This window comes from Neoarius graeffei, chromosome 14, assembly GCF_027579695.1.
Source record: "Neoarius graeffei isolate fNeoGra1 chromosome 14, fNeoGra1.pri, whole genome shotgun sequence".
Lineage (NCBI taxonomy): Eukaryota > Metazoa > Chordata > Actinopteri > Siluriformes > Ariidae > Neoarius > Neoarius graeffei.
The window spans coordinates 3806271-3825591 of record NC_083582.1 but is presented as its reverse complement, the minus strand read 5'-3'; the positions used below and the strand labels follow the sequence as shown (position 1 = coordinate 3825591).

At 43.1% G+C, this 19321-nt stretch overlaps 1 protein-coding gene across 2 annotated transcripts; it reads left to right on the top strand.

Annotated features, from left to right (window-relative positions):
• Positions 1 to 1773: 1773 nt before the first annotated feature.
• LOC132897894 (tripartite motif-containing protein 16-like) lies at positions 1774 to 19195 on the top strand. Of its 2 annotated transcripts, none has more exons than XM_060939156.1 (7): positions 1774 to 1831; positions 2158 to 2663; positions 5666 to 5761; positions 12439 to 12672; positions 13628 to 13799; positions 13881 to 13976; positions 18353 to 19195. In XM_060939156.1, the coding sequence occupies exons 2-7, from the start codon at positions 2181 to 2183 to the stop codon at positions 18943 to 18945; spliced, it is 1674 nt and encodes a 557-aa protein (XP_060795139.1). In that variant the 5' UTR covers positions 1774 to 1831; positions 2158 to 2180; the 3' UTR covers positions 18946 to 19195. The 2 variants fall into 2 exon arrangements, with proteins under 2 accessions (XP_060795139.1, XP_060795138.1); XM_060939155.1 differs by lacking the exon at positions 1774 to 1831 and adding an exon at positions 1838 to 1915.
• Positions 19196 to 19321: the final 126 nt, after the last annotated feature.

Below are 19321 nucleotides of genomic sequence, written 5' to 3'. Positions count from 1 at the left end.
GAAATCGTTGGCGCAAGTTCTCACGGAGAGAAGTGAAAAAAACAAAGTCTGAGGTAAGAAAGTAACTTTTTTTTAATATTATTTTTTTTCCTAGTGCTTTACACATTGTAGGTAACGTTGTATGAGTTATATCAGGTCAAACTACAGTCTCTAAGGTAAAGAATGGTGTACTTATCCCCTGCTAATGTCAAAGCACCATGCTAATACAGCTAGCTAAGCAATGGCTGGCAGTGGTGGGGTAGGTTGTAACAAGTTTTTTGAAAGTGTTACAACCATCCCCTTACATACAAAAAAGATTTTTTTGTGATTTTGATAATTCTGCAGAATGCCTAGAACATGGGTGAGGAAAACAACTCGTGGAGTGGATGCTAAACTACTAAAAAGAGCAGCAGAAGAGATTAGGAAAGGTACATCTGTAAGGGCAGTGGCAAGAAACCATGGCATCTGCCATGTTACCCTTAACAGACATGCTCATTCAGTTCATCTTTGTGTGTGTGACTTTTCAATAAATACACGCACACACATACACAGTGTAAACATTATGCTTTTTATATTTTGTTTATAACATTAATATGGGGCGGCACGGTGGTGTAGTGGTTAGTGCTGTCGCCTCACAGCAAGAAGGTCCTGGGTTCGAGCCCCGGGGCCGGCGAGGGCCTTTCTGTGCGGAGTTTGCATGTTCTCCCCGTGTCCGCGTGGGTTTCCTCCGGGTGCTCCGGTTTCCCCCACAGTCCAAAGACATGCAGGTTAGGTTAACTGGTGACTCTAAATTGAGCGTAGGTGTGAATGTGAGTGTGAATGGTTGTCTGTGTCTATGTGTCAGCCCTGTGATGACCTGGCGACTTGTCCAGGGTGAACCCTGCCTTTCGCCCGTAGTCAGCTGGGATAGGCTCCAGCTTGCCTGCGACCCTGTAGAACAGGATAAAGCGGCTACAGATAATGAGATGAGATGAGACATTAATATGATCTTAATTTTCAATATGGAGAGTGGATTGTATGTCATACAACATAGTTGGTGAATCTATTTTCCATGTTCATGCAATAAATCGGCATATGAAATGGACTTCTGTTGTTTTTTTTTTCTGTGTTTTAACTACCTGTTACAACCTACCCCAATAGTGGGGTAGGTTGTAACAAAGGTACACTCTGTATTTGACATAATCAGACAAATTTTGTGATGTAGTTGAGGAGATTTAAATGGTTGCAAACTGCAGTAGACAAATGTGGGTACTTTGCCTAAAAGTTCTACAACTGTAGTTTAAAAAGAAATGAGAGTTTTATGTGCTGAAGAAAAATGTGTTACAACCATACCCGGTCTCCCCTATATGAAATCCCTTGCCGGTCATGCAATAAAGTCTATATTGGTGAAACGGGCAGATGCTTCCATACTCGCAAAAAAGAACACCAAATAGAGTGAGAAAAAGAAACAACAAAAAGACTCACAAGATCCGAAAAAGAAAAAGCAAACCAAGAAAACTTAAAATCAGCCATTTCAGACCACTGCAAACGACAAAATCATATAATGAATTGGGAAGAGGCCAGAGTCATTCGCGCTGAAGAGAATAGATATCAGCGTTGGATTTTGGAGGCAGTGGAGATACGAAAGCGGGCGCAGAGAACGATGAACCGGGATGAGGGAGCGTACGCGCTGTCACACACCTGGAGCGCCGTCCTGGAGGAGCGACCTGACAGCAGGAGGCGTGGACTACCTGTCAAATTGGGCGGGACGTTCACGCCTCCTTAGAGTAACATCAGCTGATAAGGCACGTCACCACTCGACATCTGGTGACTGTTTTGAAGAAAGCGGAAGATTATCGCCGAAACTGTCAAGGTAACATCTTAAAAAATCCTTGTCTTAAGAAATGAATTTAAAGAATGGTCACACATGGACAATTTAAATGGAGACACGCTTCAGGTACAGTGTGTTCATTATCTTTTCCGGGGTAAGGTGTCATTTTACCTTAAATAGAATTAAAGTAAATCTCTATGTATGATTCTGCCCACTTTACCTCACTGACTCCACCCACATGTCCTTCCTACTCGGTCTAATGTGCCTGTTTGTAAGTGAGGGAGTGGTTTAACAGTAACACACACACACACACACACACACAGATCTACATTCAGATTACATTCCATCTTTCACGCATTCTGTATCAGATTGCAGAAGAGTCAGAGGTCGGATGGAAGCGGTTGAAAACAGTACAGAGTTTTCCAGCAGCCTGGATCAGAAAGAGTGCCAGAATGACACTACAGGGAATACTCCATCTTCAGATGTAAAGGAGAAGGAGGAGAAGCTCCAGAAAAGTGCCCAGGAGGAACCAGAAGAAAAGTCATGCCCAAGAGAGGACGGATCTCCATGTGAGGACGATGTGCTGTGTGACGCTTGTATTGAAAGTCCATGCAAAGCCAAGAAGTCATGCCTGACGTGCCTGGTTTCCTACTGCGAGGATCATCTGAGGCCACATCTGGAAAAGGAGAGGTTTCAGAGCCACCGGCTGGTGGAACCACTGAAAGACGTGGAGATACGCCAATGTGAGATACATCACCTCCCGCTGGAGCTGTACTGCTGTGTCGAAAGTTGCTGTGTGTGTCAGAAGTGCATGTCTGAACAACACCATGGACATGAGACCCTGTCCATTACAGAGGCACACCAGACAGTTGAGGTACAGCAAAACAAATCATCCATCTTACTGTTCTTTATCTCCAAAAATAAAACATTTAGTGTTTAGACATTCTGTAACATCTGAAAGCACTTAAATATTGGCCTGGATATTCCTCCAGGATTTTTCACAGGGTATCTGAGGAACTTTCTATCTCCTCTGCTCCATTTTGTTGTCTGCAGACTCCTCATTCCATCCTGTCCCCGTTTTTCTGAATCCTCCTGAACCACAAGCTTTCTTTAATGCTTTCAATTATTACTCTAACTGGGGAAATGACACTCCTTACACACCTTTACACACCTGATGACTGTGTGCTTTTTAATTCCTACAGCAGTGCATCTACAGTGGAGTTCCACCCATTTACTCATCCTGATTCATTCTTCTCCTTTAATCATCTCTGTAATTGGATTAGCAAGGTTTTACCTCAGGGAAACAAAAAAAACCCATTCACGCTTTGTAAACGCTCATATGATCAGTGAGTCATGTGATTGGATTAGGACAGGACCGAGAAGTCTGTTGGTGTTGGTGAAGAGTATCTAGCACCCTGACTATCACTTGAGTTATCTTTTTGGTGTTGGATTTATGAGTAATGTGTGGTTTGGTTTGGGATTGGCATTTAGGAAAGAGATAGAATGTTGGAATTCGGAGTACAGATGGGTTTCAGGGTCATGATCAGATTACTGCTCGAAATGGTTTAGAGTGTTGTATTAAATTTTATTGAAACTTTGGATGGGATTTTAGGTAGAGATAATGTTGATACTATTTCTGGAACTGTGGGTAATGATCTAAGTAATCAGAACTTTGTAGTAATTGTGTTGTTTTTCGGCATGGAGATTCTGTGTCGGAGTTCAGGGTGTCGAATATTGTGATGCTGTGTTGGGGTTTGGAGTCCAGAACATTGTGATGTGTTGGGATTTAGAGTAAAGATCATAGTGATGTTCTGTTGGGGTTTGGAGTAAAGATCGTGGTGATGTTCTGTTGGGGTTTGGAGTAAAGATCGTGGTGATGTTCTGTTGGGGTTTGGAGTAAAGATCGTGGTGATGTTCTGTTGGGGTTTGGAGTAAAGATCGTGGTGATGTTCTGTTGGGGTTTGGAGTAAAGATCGTGGTGATGTTCTGTTGGGGTTTGGAGTAAAGATCGTGGTGATGTTCTGTTGGGGTTTGGAGTAAAGATCGTGGTGATGTTCTGTTGGGGTTTGGAGTAAAGATCGTGGTGATGTTCTGTTGGGGTTTGGAGTAAAGATCGTGGTGATGTTCTGTTGGGGTTTGGAGTAAAGATCGTGGTGATGTTCTGTTGGGGTTTGGAGTAAAGATCGTGGTGATGTTCTGTTGGGGTTTGGAGTAGTGATCATGGTGGTAGTGTATTGGAGTTGGAGTAAAGAGCATGTTGATGCTGTGTTAGGGTTTGCAGTAAAGATCATGGTGATGATGTGAATAGGTCTTTCCAAAAAAATGTGCTTTTGTATTCACTTTACTTATTTGTATAAGGGCTGAAGTTGCTGGGTGTGTCAGAGAGACACAAGGTTTCTACCCAGATTGTTTCAAATTTGAACCCTTGTCATGTGTGGAATTAATCAATGGCATACATACTTTAGTCACCCACAGGCTAATAGCTTGTTTTCAAATATCTCCACATTGTTCATCTACAAAAACATTGGAACAGCAAGGCCAGGACTTTTGTTTTTGCTGTACACTGAAGACATTTGGATTTGAGATCAAAAGATGAATATCAGATGATAGATAAGAATTTCAGTTTCGTTTCCTGAGATTTACATCTCAATGTTTTAAACAACTTGGAACATGTGACCTTTGACGGAAAACTACCCAATTTTTAAGTGAGCAAAATTAAAGGACCAGATGGTCTTAAAGTAAATAGTGCTTAATATTTGGTTGCATATCACTTGCTCGCAATAACTGCATCAAGCCGGCGACCCCACTGACATCACCACACTGTTGCATTCTTCGCAAATATCTCCAGTGTAGAGAAGAAAACAAAAGAACTGGCCTTGTCATTCCGATACTTTCAAAGGGGACTGTATATGCAATAATTAATTCTTAATATAATTAAAGAACAAAATGACCATCACTGGGAAAACCAGAGGTTCCTGATTGGACCTTGTGTTTTCAGTCAGGGTGGATTGGTGAACACCAGTTGGTCCATCAGAAATGTAACCTGTTACCTGTTAGTTTTCAGAATATGTAAAGAACCCAAAACGGGTCAAACTGTTCCATCTTTCCCCCCGAGCAACAAATCCGAACACGATCGAATCAGAGAGACAGCTGATCTGAACAGATTTGAGAATTGTGCTCCAAAAACCAAATTAGAAAAAAAAAATCACATCCCTGCACTGAGCAGTTCTAGTTTTCAGCTCGTGTTACTCAGTAAATCTGTTGGTTTGTTGTTCTTTCGTGAGATAAAGAATGTAGTGAAGGGCATTTTCCCTGATTTCCTGCGGCCACGAGGCCTGTATGGACCTGTCTGCGGAATGTAAACCCTCCTACACAATGCTGACACATTCCATTCAGATCATCGGAATACAGGCAAGAAAAGATACTGAAGATTGCAACGTGAGACATCTCAGGATCTGTATCTCACCCCTGAGGAGAGTGTGGACTTATTAAAGGCTCTCAGCGTTACTGTCCAGTGGAATATCACACAGCACAACACAGTCATAATCCGAGCTGATCATGAAAGCATGAAGTTGACCCAGTGCAGTGTGTTTGTGTTTGTGTGTGTGTATACTGGATGGTATGTGTGTACGAGGGGAAGTCAAAAAGTTCTAAGACAAATTGAAAAAAATCTTTATTTATGAAAATAACAAAGCTATTTCTCTACATATCCTCCATTTAAGTCTAAACACTTCTGCAAGCGGTGTTTCCATCGCAGAATTCCTTCTTTGTAGAATTCCAGGGGACGTCTTTCACACCTTTTGAAATTAACATCTGTCTCAGAACTTTCTGACTTACCGTCGCATATAATGTGTGTAAATGTGTGTATGTTAACAGAAAGAGCTCCAGGATAAACAGGCCGAGTTGGCGAAGACGCTGACAGCAGCTGAGAACTCCATCAACAAACTGCAGAGCTGCGTTCTGTCTGTAGAGGTACACTTACTTTCAGTATTTACAAGACAATGCTACACAGGAAGTCCATCAGGTCCAGGAGCTGCATCTGAGCAGCTGGTGATTAAACACATTCTTCAAGGTGCCTTCTGTAAACAGAAAAACTCTGAAAGCAGCATTAAAAAGAATGAGGACATGGAGATGTTTATGTTAAAGTACACAGTAAACACTGAAACGTTGCTGAAAGTCGTACATTTATTTATTATTTATATACAAATAGTATGGACATGGACTTAGTCCAATGGAATGGACTTGGATAAAGTCCGTGTCTAGATCTTAGCTCAAGGCATTTAGGATATATTCAGATATCACGGGATTGGCTTGGAACACATCTGTGACGAATCTCAGTCATCCAGGTGCATAGTAATCTGTGGTTGGTAGAAGAGAGCAACTGGACTTGCTTGAAGATTCTTGAAAACGTTTCGCCTCTCATCCTAAAGGCTTCCTCAGTTCTGTCTGACTAATAGGGAGTATCCAGTATTTATCCTCTCATGGATCATCATAGAGTCCGAATCAGAATGCTGATGGCTGCATTGTAGGTGGCTGATGACATCCACCTCTGTTCAGTGATGGTCGTTCCAGGTTGACAAAAATGAACGATCCTCTCTGGCTAAGATGTCTGCCAGTTTTCTGGAAGTCCTCTCATACTCCCGCACCAGTCGAAGGGATCCCATCCCAAAGTGCGTAGAAACATATCTGTGATGAATCTCAGTCATCCAGGTGCATAGTTATCTGTGGTTGGTAGAAGAGAGCAACTGGACTTGCTTGAAGATTCTTGAAAATGTTTCGCCTCTCATCCTAAAGGCTTCCTCAGTTCTGTCTGACTAATAGGGAGTATCCAGTATTTATCCTCTCATGGATCATCATAGAGTCCGAATCAGAATGCTGATGGCTGCATTGTAGGTGGCTGATGACACCCACCTCTGTTCAGTGATGGTCGTTCCAGGTTGACAAAAATGAACGATCCTCTCTGGCTAAGGTGTCTGCCAGTTTTCTGGAAGTCCTCTCATACTCCCGCACCAGTCGAAGGGATCTCATCCCAAAGTGTGTAGAAACATATCTGTGACAAATCTCAGTCATCCAGGTGCATAGTTATCTGTGGTTGGTAGAAGAGAGCAACTGGACTTGCTTGAAGATTCTTGAAAACGTTTCGCCTCTCATCCTAAAGGCATCCTCAGTTCTGTCTGACTAAAGGGACAGCAAGCAAGTCCAGTTGCTCTCTTCAACCAACCACAGATTACTATGTACCTGGATGACTGAGATTCGTCACAGATATGTTTCTACGCACTTTGGGATGAGATCCCTTCAACTGGTGCGGGAATATGAGAGGACTTCCTGAAAACTGGCAGACGTCTTAGCCAGAGAGGATCGTTCATTTTTGTCAACCTGGAACGACCATCACTGAACAGAGGTGGGTGTCATCAGCCACCTACAATGCAGCCATCAGCATTCTGATTCGGATTCTATGATGATCCATGAGAGGATAAATACCTGATACTCCCTATTAGACAGACAGAACTGAGGAAGCCTTTAGGATGAGAGGCGAAACGTTTTCAAGAATCTTCAAGCAAGTCCAGTTGCTCTCTTCAACCAACCACAGATTGGTTTGGAATTTCCACATTGAGTTTTCTTGCCATTAATAAAACAAAATACCTGAACACCATAGTCAGCTGGGATAGGCTCCAGCTTGCCTGCAACCCTGTAGAACAGGATAAAGCGGCTACAGATGAGATGAGATGAGATGATGCATTTATGACATTCTCAGGGTTTGGTTATTTGGGACACATATCTTCATCAGTTTGGGTGGCACAGTGGTGCACTGTTTCCTCACAGCAAGAAGGTTCCGGGTTCAAACCTCGCAGCCAACGAGGGGCCTTTCTGTGTGGAGTTTGCATGTTCTCCCCGTGTCCGTGTGGGTTTCCTCCAGGTACTCCAGTTTCCCCCACAGTCCAAAGACATGCAGTTAGGCTAACTGGCTACTCTAAATTGTCCATTGATCAAGCTTGGAGAGGGACGGACTCCGCCAAGTTTAAATGCCTGAGACACACCAATGATGGACTGTTAAAATATAATCACTGGTGTCCTTACAGCCCTTGCTGGCTATGGGGAAGAAGAAGAAGAATCTTCAGTGGTTTAGGCATTCATCCTGAGTGACACATTTAAAATATTTAAAGCGAGACGGCCTTTTGATTTCATGAAGTCGGTGAAATTTAGTTCCGTCTGAAATGTGGTGATTGTGATATCTGTTTATTTCTGTAATATCTCAGAAATATCAGGCCATTCTGTGGCTGGGAAGTTATTTAATTTGAGGGGATTAAAGCAAATGTGCATGAAATCGCTCGCTTGGCGCAGTCGAGCAGACAGAGGAAGTCCGTGTGCGCATGCGCAGGTTTACCTTCTTCTTTTGGGTTTTACGGCAGCTGGCATCCACCGTGTTGCATTACTGCCATCTACAGGTTTCCCTTTGAGCGTGCACTGACAGTTCCATCATTCTGTCGCTAAACGAACAGCTGATCACACCGAGGTGCTCGCTGAGCACCCATATTTATTAGTTTGGTCCTGCGTTTCCTTTCCTTCGTATAGAACATAACGTCTTTTCTTCTCGCTTTCTTTCCATCACTGTAGTCGGTCTTTCACGTTTCATTCGCACACTCACGTCCTCCATTTTTATCTCCTGTTTCAAATTTGTATCCCACAATGCCTTGCGTGAACGGGGAAAGATCACCACGTGATGTGATGCATGACGTAGTATCTGGTATTGGGTCATGGTGAAGCAGGAAAAAATAGCAGAGAATTTAGAGCCATGTGGAGATAAATTCATTAATTGTTCTATTTTAAAAAAATAAAATTGGAAGTCTGATTTGAATTCAGTAGCTTTTGGTCACTAAACAAAAATAATTGGGTGTCGATAAAATTCATTTATGACCTACACTTGAAAAATCTAAAAGGCAATACAGCTTTAATTTGGCACATTGTCAAGTCGGCATCAGAATCAGAGTTGGACTCCATTTCCCATGGCGCACCACAGCCTTCAAACATGGCCACCGAGGACTCCATTTCCCAACTCACACGCTCACTGTGTCACATTCAAGCTCTCCAGCTTTAATTCCTCGCAGTATACTCACAGCACTCACAAAACACACACCGGCTGTGACGCATCGCTCAGCGCTGATCCGTTCACCTGATGTACTCAGCCTTGTTTATCTCGTGCACAATATTCTGCTGATCCTGTTAGTTGATCACATGACCATCAGATAAGAAACTTTATTGATCCCCCGTAGGGGAAATTCATGTTGCAGCAGCTCCAAAGTAGAAAACAAGAGTACGAGAGTGTGTAATAGAAATGAGAAAGCACAAGCGCATTATCCACACTATTTACAAAAGATATACAACAAATATTGCACATAATTGATTTGTTTGCCTGCCGTTTTAAAATAAAGAACCTCCTGCGACTGCAGCCGTCTCTGCCACAGACAGGCATGCGTGATAAATGAGTGCCGTTTATTGAACATCCTCATTTTTGGTGAACAGAGTGAATCAGTTTGTCGTGAATAAATATGAATGTGAGTATCGTAGCGGAGTGAAGCTCCATATTAAGAGAACATGGTAAAGAATCAACCTGATTTTAACGGCTTTTGTGACCATCTGGAACCCAATCATAAGTGCAAGGCAATGTATCTCATAAACACTTGACCACCGGACAACGAAATTTTTATCCAGGGCTTATGTTTAATTTGCTTTTTATAAAATGATGTAGGATTATTTATTAAGATATTTTACGCTCATTGGGAGATCCACTTTTAGGCAGTGCCTAAATTTTTTTTTTTTCGCGGTGTGGTTTCCATCAAATCCTGCACTCTGATTGGTTGGCGAGCGGGTCCGTATCCTACGATACGGACCCCAGTTACGGACCCTGGTTACGGACCTCTGGCGACTCGCTCGTTCACAACAACAACATAGTAGCATTTTTTTGTCAACATTTATCTTTTTTTTTTTTTATAAGATTTATTTATAAGATTATCAAAAATCTTATAAATGTTTGCCAGCATTTCTCAGGAGAACAGCATTAATTTTACAGCATGGATAGCGATAACGACAATGTTCACAGCGAAAATGAGTTTTACTCCCCTGAGGAAGAAGAAATAAAAGAAAACATTTCAGGAGAAAGCTAAAAACCTGTAACTTGCTAACGCCGAGCAAAAACATGGCTGAATCCTGAATGACTCCTATTTGTATAAATAGGGGACGACATAAGCCTAGGTCACAACCGGACGTGCGATTTTTTTTGGCCGTGCAATTTTTGGCGTTTCCCAAATCGATGCGTTTTTTTTGTTGTTCGTGGAGAAAGACGCACGTTGGCCGTAAGTTTGTCTTGCAACCTGAAAAAAACGTAAGTGCCCGTAGAGTTTGTTTGACATGACAAAGAACCTCTGCGGCCAGTCTACAGCTTAAAAATCAGCATGTCACACGCGCACCCTCCGTGCGTTTCTCGCGCGCCCTCCATGCGTTTCTTGCGTTTTTTGCACGTAGACCAGCCGTAGGAGCATGTACGGCTGGTTGTGACCGAGGCTTTTGGCGGCAAAATGTAGTTTATTCCTGCCATGGAAGTGCACTTGTATACCGAGGATGAATCCGTTTGCGTTACAGCTGTGAATGAGGATTCAAAATGGCGGCTCGGCTCGGTTTTCCCTTTTGGGCGCTCTCATTTTCTGTTAGAATTTGGTAAAAAAAAAAATAAATATATTATTTACCAGCTTAAGGTTGGTCTGTATGGTGAAATACCGTGACCTCGGCCCAGAGGGCCTCACTCAGTACTTTCAAGACCTCAGTCATGGTATTTCATGATACGGACCTCCCAGCTGGTAAATAACATATATATACTCTGATGAGAGTGAATGACGTTCTTGATGTTCATATTGTGATGTGAAATACGATGTATTATGATGTCTCAGGATCGCACCTTGGAAAATTATTACATGACCATTTTGATTTTTTTTTTCATGCGTTCCTTGTCTCGACCCGTGTTGTTTTATGGCGCCGGTTGTGACACAAGTGATTTTGCTTATATCAATAAAGTAAACTCCAAGAGCTTTCTCATGGTGGGTGAATTTCACTTTGGATTCAGAGCAGCTCATTAAAAATTCAGAAGACATGAACGTGAACTAGTTTGTTTTAATCTGTGAACTGATCTTTGAGCTCACTCTTGTGAAGAACTTGCACAACGCTGACCAGCATCAATATCTTCTCATATTATACGAACACCATGATTCGACACAGAAATATACTCACTGGCCACTTTATTAGGAACACCCCTACAGCCACCTGCAGCTGTTTAATGCAGTTCTGTAATCAGCCGATCGCTCGATGGATGCATCAAATCCCGCAGATACAAATCAGGAGCTTCAGTTAATGTTCACAATGGTCAAACATCCGAATGGGAAAAATTGTGATCTCACAGTGAAGTGTGACTTTCTTTCTTTCTTTCTTTCTCTCTCTCTCTCTCTCTCTCTCTCTCTCTCTCTCTCTCTCTCTCTGGTATGGGTGTTGGTTTGAGCCAGATGAGTGTGAGGTTTGAGTATTTCAGAAGCTGCTGATCTCCTGGGGTTTTCACACACAGCAGTCTCTAGAGTTTACACAGAATGGTGCAGAAAACAAAAAACACTGAGTGAGTGAGCGACAGTTCTGTGGGCGGAAACAAACGCCTTGTTGATGAGAGAGGGTCAGAGGGAAATGGACAGACTGGTTTGAGATTTTTTTTTTTTTTTTTCCAGGAAGGATATAGTAACTCATATAATCACTCTTTACAACCGTGATGAGCAGAAAAGCATCTCAGCATGCAACAGCAGAACAGAAGAACACACTGGGTTCCACTCCTGCAGCCAAGAACAGCGATCTTAGAACCAAGAACACGTTCCTATTAAAGTGGCTAGGGAGTGTAGATTGGCGTTAACATGTGATTCCTCTGCGATATGTGAAGCCAGCTGGATCTTTTCAAACTGCTGCATCACAGAGCAACGTAACACTGAGGAAAGCGCTATCTGCCCTCTTCCACATACATGAGCTCAGAGCTGCCTGTGATTGGCTCGTGTCTCTCTGACTGACAGGAGAGAGAGAGAGAGAGAGTGTATTGGTCATGTTTTATACTTTATTTCTTGCAGTAGCAGAGGAACACATTATTTTCAAAAATAAATAAATCAACCAGTAAAAATGCTATAAACACACTACACCCAGTAAAACTCGGCACACTCGTCACATTGTTCTGTACACAGTTTTGGGACGTCTCGAATAAGATTTTTTTTAAAAAGCTGTACATGATTTGAACTCGCTTTGTGATTATTTGTTTACAGTAGCACGTCTACTGTATATTTGCATTGCACATGGCATGTGTCATTTGACCTCCATCATGATCTTCCTGTTACAGTAGATGTAGGCCACACCCCTCTTACACTGTATGATGTGATGCGAATTCAGTCATGTCACAGTACGTCCATCAAATTGTCCCATAAATCATTTGGGGGCATGCCATTACAGGAAACTAATCATTACTCACATAATGTTTCTACAGAAAGACACAGTGAAGTTCATTCTGTTGATTCACTAAATAACGGAATTGGTCACAGCTGAGGTGTGTGTGTGTGTGTGTGTGTGTGTGTGTGTAGGCATGTGTGTGTGAGGTGCGGGCTGTGCTCCAGCAGCAGGTAAGCTCTCTGCAGGCGGGGGTGGAGCAGGTGAGGGCGGAGCTCACCAAGGTGCTGGAGGTGGAGCAGAAACGCACACTGGGACAGGTGGGCGGAGCTCAGCTGTGTGTGGAGCAGCACTGTGCTGAACTGAAGAGGAAACACACACAGCTGGACAAACTCAGCAAGAACAAGAACAGCATCGACTTCCTGCAGGTACGCTGCTGTGGGTGTGTTTCCACACAGTTTCATGCAGAACTTTCTGAGGACCATTTTGTGTGTTTCTTATAGTTTCATGCAGAACCTTATGAGGACCATTGTGTGTGTGTTTCTTATAGTTTCATGCAGAAATTTACGAGGATGATTTTTTTTGTGTGTGTGTTTTCACACAGTTTCATGTAGAACTTTGAGGACCTGTGTGTGTGTGTGTGTGTGTGTGTGTGTGTGTGTGTGTGTGTGTGTGTGTGTGTGTTTCTTATAGTTTCATGCAGAACTTTATGAGCACTGTGTGTGTTTTCACACAGTTTCATGTAGAACTTTGAGGACCATTTTGTGTGTGTGTGTGTGTGTGTGTGTGTGTGTGTGTGTGTGTGTGTGTGTGTGTGTGTTAGTTTTATGCAGAACTTTATGAGGACCGTGTGTGTGTGTGTTTTCCATGCAGAGCTTTATGTGGACTGTGTGTGTGTGTTCACACAGTTTCATGTAGAACTTTGAGGACTATTTTGTGTGTGTGTGTGTGTGTTTCTTATAGTTTCATGCAGAAATTTACGAGGATGATTGTGTGTGTGTGTGTGTGTGTGTGTGTGTGTGTGTGTTCACACAATTTCATGTAGAACTTTGAGGACCATTTTGTGTGTGTGTGTGTGTGTTTCTTATAGTTTCATGCAGAGCTTTATGTGGACTGTGTGTGTGTTTTCACACAGTTTCATGTAGAACTTTGAGGACCATTTTTTGTGTGTGTTTCTTATATTTTCATGCAGAACTTTATGAGGACCGTGTGTTTTCCATGCAGAGCTTTATGTGGACTGTGTGTGTGTTCACACAGTTTCATGTAGAACTTTGAGGACCATTTTGTGTGTGTTTCTTATAGTTTCATGCAGAACTTTATGAGGACCGTGTGTGTGTGTGTGTGTGTGTGTGTGTGTGTGTGTGTGTGTGTGTGTGTGTACAGGAATATTCCGAATGGAGGAAGACGAGCTTGGATGTGTCTCTCCCTGATGTTTGTGTCACTCAGACAATTCGTCTTCAGTCTTTCAGCCGCATCATCACACAAACCACACAGGAGCTGTGTGACACACTGCTCACAACATACCGCAACTCACTCAAAGAGTTCTGCATAACCGGTTAGAACACACACACACACACACACACACACACACACACACACTGAAGTGAATGATGCTGACAGTGTTGTGTTCCTGCAGGTGATGATGTCAATCAGCGCAAAGTTCATCCCCAGAGTCCTGTACAGCTGAACAGCTCGCTGCCTGAGCCACAGAGCAGAGACGACTTCCTCAAATGTAAGGAAACCTGTGTGTGTGTGTGTGTGTGTGTGTGTGTGCGCGCGCACATGTAGCATACAGTAAGTGCACTATTAACACTTTCCTCAGTTTCCTCACTGCTCAATAATCAAATGTTCAGGATCTCATCTCATTATCTCTAGCCGCTTTATCCTGTTCTACAGGGTCGCAGGCAAGCTGGAGCCTATCCCAGCTGACTACGGGCGAAAGGCGGGGTTCACCCTGGACAAGTCGCCAGGTCATCACAGGGCTGACACATAGACACAGACAACCATTCACACTCACATTCACACCTACGCTCAATTTAGAGTCACCAGTTAACCTAACCTGCATGTCTTTGGACTGTGGGGGAAACCGGAGCACCCGGAGCAAACCCACGCGGACACGGGGAGAACATGCAAACTCCGCACAGAAAGGCCCTCGCCGGCCACGGGGCTCGAACCCGGACCTTCTTGCTGTGAGGCGACAGCGCTAACCACTACACCACCGTGCCGCCCTAAAAATATAAATGTATAATTAATTTTAAAATACTGTCCATTATCAAACTTGACTCCTCTGTTAAACATCCAACACAGTTTAATTTAAAACCCTAGATGTGATAAATCACTCAAACAGCAGCTTAACATGCTGCTCTGAGACTGTCCTAATGGGCGTGTCCTAATATTCTAATGAGCATGCTTGATTGACAGACTCCACCTGCAGCACTGTTCAAGCAATTAAATTCGGATCCATGCAGCAAAAACCCTCTTATCGCATTTCTCGATAGCTATACTCGCTAGGTTAGCTTCCACACGCTAAGTTAGGTTGAACAGGAAGACGTGCGGTGTTTCTCAGTAGCAACAACAAAATCGTTTTGGATTGCCTGGACAACGTTTATATAAAGACCATTCCAAGTGAAATTCACTTTAAACCTCGTGGCATTCATAAATCATAAAAATGATCTGTTGACAGCGAATGCTAACTTGATGCCTGCTAGCCTCCTCTTTACGAAACGTCGCCTTGTTTGTAGTAAATGAGAAAAAACCTGATGACTATATTCATGATTTCACGTCTCCTTTAATGTTAAAATATGATTTTTTTTGCACTGAAAAGTAAAAGAAACTTAATGTTTATTATGGATCTGAGCCAAGTCTGCTTCTATCATAGTGATGTTGCAATGAATCATGGGATTTTCAGTTCGTTCTTGTTGGCAAGTCACCAGCCAGTGCCTCGTCGTTTTTGTAGGGCGGAGCAAGAACACATCCGGGTTCTGTAACTGTTCTCACTGCTTGTGTTCTTGAGTTATGGATAAATGATGGTATAGCATATCAAACAAACACCCATAGACTTGAGGAAAGGTGTGTGGGAGGGACGGAGTTTGGGTGGAGCTTGTGTACATTTTTCACCACTGCTAGCCACGCCCACTTTTCCATTGCATTCATGTAGATCAGTGGTCACCAACCTTTTTATGCCCGAGATCCCTGACCTCTGCCTAGATGGCAAGCAAGATCTACCCCTTGAAGCGTTGACAGAAAAAGAAATCCAGACTAGACTGTTTCAAGTTGAGGCTTTTTATTTAGCCTAATTTTAACTGAATAAGATTTAAGACCCTGGTCCAACTTTTTAATTTCTTGTGAGAGCTGACGAAATGACTTAATTTCAGTACAACATACAATGGAAATTAACTATACACAAAAAATTTATAGGCCGATATCTGTAGTGAGCAGAATGAATGAACCACCAATGACTCAGATTGTTATTAATATCAACTAATAATATTGTAATGAGAAAGCTGAACTGTTAACATCAGTTGCACTGTCTTGTTTGTATTGTAACCAGGGCTTTGAACCAGAATTTTTTTCCGATTGGTTCGTTCCGAACAGAAACGGAATTTTAACGTTTCCGGTTTTGGGTTCCACCATTAAATAGACGTTCCCGAACCGGTTAGAACAAAAAAAAAATTCATTCCCAGAACGGTTAATTACGTTTTCTGTCAGCTGTTTAACAAATGGCTATAAAATCATGTCTCTGTCTCATCCAGCTTAAGCCAAATGTAGGCTAATTCTATTACAACCTTCATTAAATAAGACAAGAAATAATTCAAAACAATTATTTCAAATGTTGGCGATTTGGATTCTCAGTATGTCTTCCCATCTACACAAACAGAAAAAGTGCCAAAAATGAAAGATAATTCGTTTAGTGTGTTACCAAAGGCTAGTCAGGCCCTATAGAGGGCTACCGCATGACGTCACCGCGCCGCGAGATTTTGTTAGGCGCCATATTGGAAGACCAAGTACACATCTATGCAAGTACATACATACATAAAACAAACTACACCTGAAATGTAGCCAGGGCCGGTTCTGCCCTAATCTGGACCCGGGTGCAACATCGCGCAACCCCCCCCCCCAAAAAAAAAAACACCAGTCTAAATCAGGACAACCATCACATAACTATAAACATTTTATATCAACTATTTTAACTAAATGGGCTATAATCAATACGCCTGCAGGCAGCCACGGCGGGCTGCCTCAGAAAAGTAACCATTTGTCCTACCTTAAAACTCGTTTTGCATTTTCTGCCTCCTTTTTTGTATTTTCGACCCTCCGTTTATTTTCTTTCCTTTTCTGAAAACCCGATTTGTGTCCAGACATTTTGTTCTGCTACCAACGAACTAACTCGTCAGGTCTCGTCTCTCGAGCCCGCGATGATTCCCGTGGGAAGGGCAACAATTGATACATTTTTACAAACAGCCAATAGGGAGGCTGCAACATTCAGGCTCTTCTTTGCTCAGACACTCAGTAATGCACTTATTATCACGTGGAGACGTGATAGTAGTCCACCTTCCCGCTCTCTCCATTCAGTCAGCGAACGTCACAAAGGAAGTGAACCCCAGCAGGTCATAGAAACTTGCGCAGGAGAAGAATGACTTTTTTATTTGTAGGCTACGGAAACTTTGAGGAACGAAATAAAAACCGGTATTAACCGGTTACCATTATTTTTAATAAGCGTTTCTGTTCCGGAACATAAAAAATAATAAAGTTTCTGGTTTCGTTTCTGTTCCATGTGAAATAGAAAAAGTTCCCGGTTTTCGTTTTCGTTCCTTGAACCGGTTCAAAGCCCTGATTGTAACACTAAATTAATTAATTTCACAGCAACATAAAATGGAAATTGTCAACTGAAATTACAAAACAGTGATGATATATCACAAATTGTAACTTAAGTGACAAAATGACAACTTCAATTCAACATGAACTGATTTTCTTTAACCATACAAACACTATAAAGACAAATATGAACTTGCAGTGATGCTACTACCAATGACTGCTGTCATGCTACAGAGGTTACAGTTCATCACGCAGCTCAAGTCAATGTGATGGCTGTGACTGAACACGGTCAGTGAGTGCCTTATAGTTAGGTTCATATCACGTATCATATTACGGCAGGAACAAGCAGTAGTAACATTCATGACCTTACGCTTAAAGCTCGACAAAGGAAAAACTTGACAGCAAGCTAATTAGCATGTTAGCGGCTACAGTCGGTACTCGGCACGTTAAAAGTGGGTCAACGTTGTAACGACATAACGTTACTGTACAAGCAATGCTTATTTAACGCTAACAAACTTGAGCCTTATATGCTGAAACTCCTCTCTTATTCGTTTGTTAATTTATCACACAGTCTTACCTCAGTCAACTTCTTCCCTTCTGTGAAAATTCAACGTCTCAGACGTGGACACGAGTGGGCGGGGGATGCGTTTGATTAAGTCTCCTGATTGGCTGGTGATAGATTGGTGGGCGGGGGATGCGTTTGATTAAGTCTCCTGATTGGCTGGTGATAGATTGGTGTCATTATAGCGCATCGGAGCGGTTCATGCCAGGCTCGAGTCCGATCCACCACTCCACGGAAACACTTCAAGAGCTACAGTAACACTGACAGCCAGGTTATATCCTCACGGTTTTATAGGCAATATCACGCTTCCTTTTGTAAAGGGGTGGCAGAAATTAAACGGGGGCGGGAATCACAGAAAGGGGGGCGGCCCGCACCTCTAAAACCCCTCGTGGAGAACCCTGAACTGTATTGCGAGGCTATCACCATGGTGACGACGCTCAGAGACGCAAGATGTAAGCAGCAGGAGTTAAAAAAAAGAACCCTGCGACACAGAGGGGGAAAGCTGTAGTGGGCCTATCGGAAGACATGTAATATGAACGCCAATCAGATATACTGCAGTGTATTTCTGTATAATCTTCCAATTTCTTTCCTCATCCCCCAAGATCGACTGGGAAAGCCTCCGAGATCGACCAGTCGATCACAATCGACGGGTTGGTGGCCTCTGATGTAGATGTTATTAACCTGATGACTGAATGTTCAGACTGTAAACCGTGACTTTCTTTCCTTCTCAGATGCGTCTCCGTTAACGTTTGATGGTGACACGGTGCACCATTTCCTGCGTGTGACGGAAAACGGCAGGAAGTTAACCAACACCACGCCCTGGCAGCACGGTTACCCTGAGCATCCGGAGCGCTTCGAGCACTGGAAGCAGGCGCTGGTGGCTCAGAGCTTCTCCTCAGGGCGCCATTACTTTGAGACGGACCTGAACGGCACGGGGGTCCACGTTGGCGTGACGTATGTAGGGATCCCACGCCGGAGCGACCAAAACAACGCGTGCATCACAGACAGCAGCATCTCCTGGTGTGTACAGCGGACTGGGCGTGGCTTCTCAGCTTGGCACAATGGTGTGGAAACCCCCCTGAACAGCCCCAAGGCCACGAGGGTGGGCGTGTACGTGGATTTTGGGCGTGGCTCGGTGGTGTTTTACAGTGTGGGTGGAGAAGTAGAAGGAGAGATGAAGCTGCTGCATCGCTACGAGACTGAGCTGAGAGAGCCGCTCTACGCCGCCGTGTTCCTCCCGAAGAACGAGAACGTTGTGGTGCTGGTGGAACCGGGACAGGAACTTCCACTCAAGAGCCCCTCACCTCCATGTTCTCCACCGTGATGCACATCATTTACCGCCACTGTATTCATCATTGCTGTCACGATTGTTATCATTCCTGAATTTCTGGTGTACACGGGTATGTTTGAAACCGTAGTGTTTATCGTTGTGTTTCAGAACATTTTCATCCACACAGATGAAGTGAAATTAAACCACAAACAAGTTATCAAGTCAGAAATTACACAGCATGTTCATAACACACGCTAGGTTCGCGAAGGTTCACGCTGTGATGTCATACATTCACCCCCCCCCCCCCCCAAAAAAAAACACAATAAAGAGAAAAAAACCATTTTCAAAAACATCTGTACACATGTGAACAGGGTCTTAAACGCATCGTTTATCGGGACCTATAATGTTGTTGACAGGAAAAATACGTAAA